The 1,211-nt window shown below is 37.5% G+C and overlaps 1 protein-coding gene across 1 annotated transcript in view; it reads right to left on the bottom strand.

Annotated features, from left to right (window-relative positions):
* bola3 (bolA family member 3) overlaps positions 1-1,026 on the bottom strand; it is a 4,384-nt gene extending 3,358 nt beyond the window's left edge. The window contains exons 1-2 of the mRNA XM_014027173.1: positions 867-1,026; positions 667-793 (exon numbers count right to left, since the gene is read on the bottom strand). Coding sequence (XP_013882627.1) covers positions 667-793; positions 867-926 — 187 coding nt within the window. The 5' untranslated portion in view covers positions 927-1,026. The remainder of the gene's footprint in view (positions 1-666; positions 794-866) is intronic.
* Between the last annotated feature and the right edge of the window lie 185 nt (positions 1,027-1,211).

Raw genomic sequence — 1,211 nt, forward strand, 5'->3', positions numbered from 1 at the left:
TAGAGCCATTTCAGGATAGTTTGAAAAGTAATCAATGATTACTAAATAGTTTTTTCCTTTAAAATGAAACAAATCCAGTCCTACTTTCAGCCATGGTGATGTTGGAATGTCAGTCATTATCATAGGTTCTTTACTCTGTTTATTTCTAAATGTCTGACATGTTTCACATTGACTGATTAGGGTTTCAATGTCCTTATTTAGTCCAGGCCAGAAAACAGATTCTCCAGCTCTTCTTTTACATTTTTCAATGCCAAGGTGACCCTCATGTATCCGTTGTAGAATATCCTGTCATAATACTTGTTGAATCATAATTCTGTTGTTTTTCAGTAACAGTCCATTCACAACACTTAGATCCGCCTTAACTTTGAAAAACTGTGAACACGAGCCTATTGGCCAGCCTTCATCCATATTCTGCATAACCAACTGTAACTCTGTATCTATACTCTAGTACACCACCTAGTGACATAAACATAATTCATTCAATCATGGCAAATATAAACAGTGGTGCGACATATTTAACTAAAACTAGTTCGAAATAATGGCCAACCAAATAGTCTACCTTTTCTTTTTGAGCTTGTCCTGTCCCTCTCTGCTGCTGCCAGCATGTTTTTATAGTTTAAATACCAAGACTTATGAAAACCAATATGTTAATACGGTAGCATTTACCTGATATATCCACAACTTTGAGCTTTGAAGCCAAAGGAAACTTCTCTTTCAGTACTTCTGCGATGCGGACCTCTCCGTCTGTTTGTGTGGACAAACATCTCTGCACGATCTGACCAGAAACAGCTACCTGCACAGAAATGAAAGAAATGAATAAAAACACAGGATAAACATTTCAAACTAGGACCGTTAGCGGTACGTACTCGGTGGCTACGAAGCGCGGAGATTACGGTGTTGCTACAGATTCGTTTACAGGCCAACATTGCGGGCGGGGAAAAACGTTAGTTCGGGATAAGAACAAATTAAAAACTTAAAAAGTCATGCCCTCCATATTTTGTCCCTGTGATATGACGTTTTCTTTTTCATTTGAAGTTTTCCCACAGCTTTCATTCTAGATGCTGCCATCTAGTGGATGGAGCTAAAATAAACGTCTCAAGTATGGCAGGCCGTTGTAATATATAATATGACCGCAGTTATTTTTTTCCCCAAAACATTCCAAGTCTAAATAATACTTTAACCTGTCGGCTTTGAAAACAATAAAATAAATA

Source organism: Austrofundulus limnaeus, unplaced genomic scaffold (genome assembly GCF_001266775.1).
Source record: "Austrofundulus limnaeus strain Quisiro unplaced genomic scaffold, Austrofundulus_limnaeus-1.0 Scaffold5, whole genome shotgun sequence".
NCBI classification, from domain to species: Eukaryota; Metazoa; Chordata; class Actinopteri; order Cyprinodontiformes; family Rivulidae; genus Austrofundulus; species Austrofundulus limnaeus.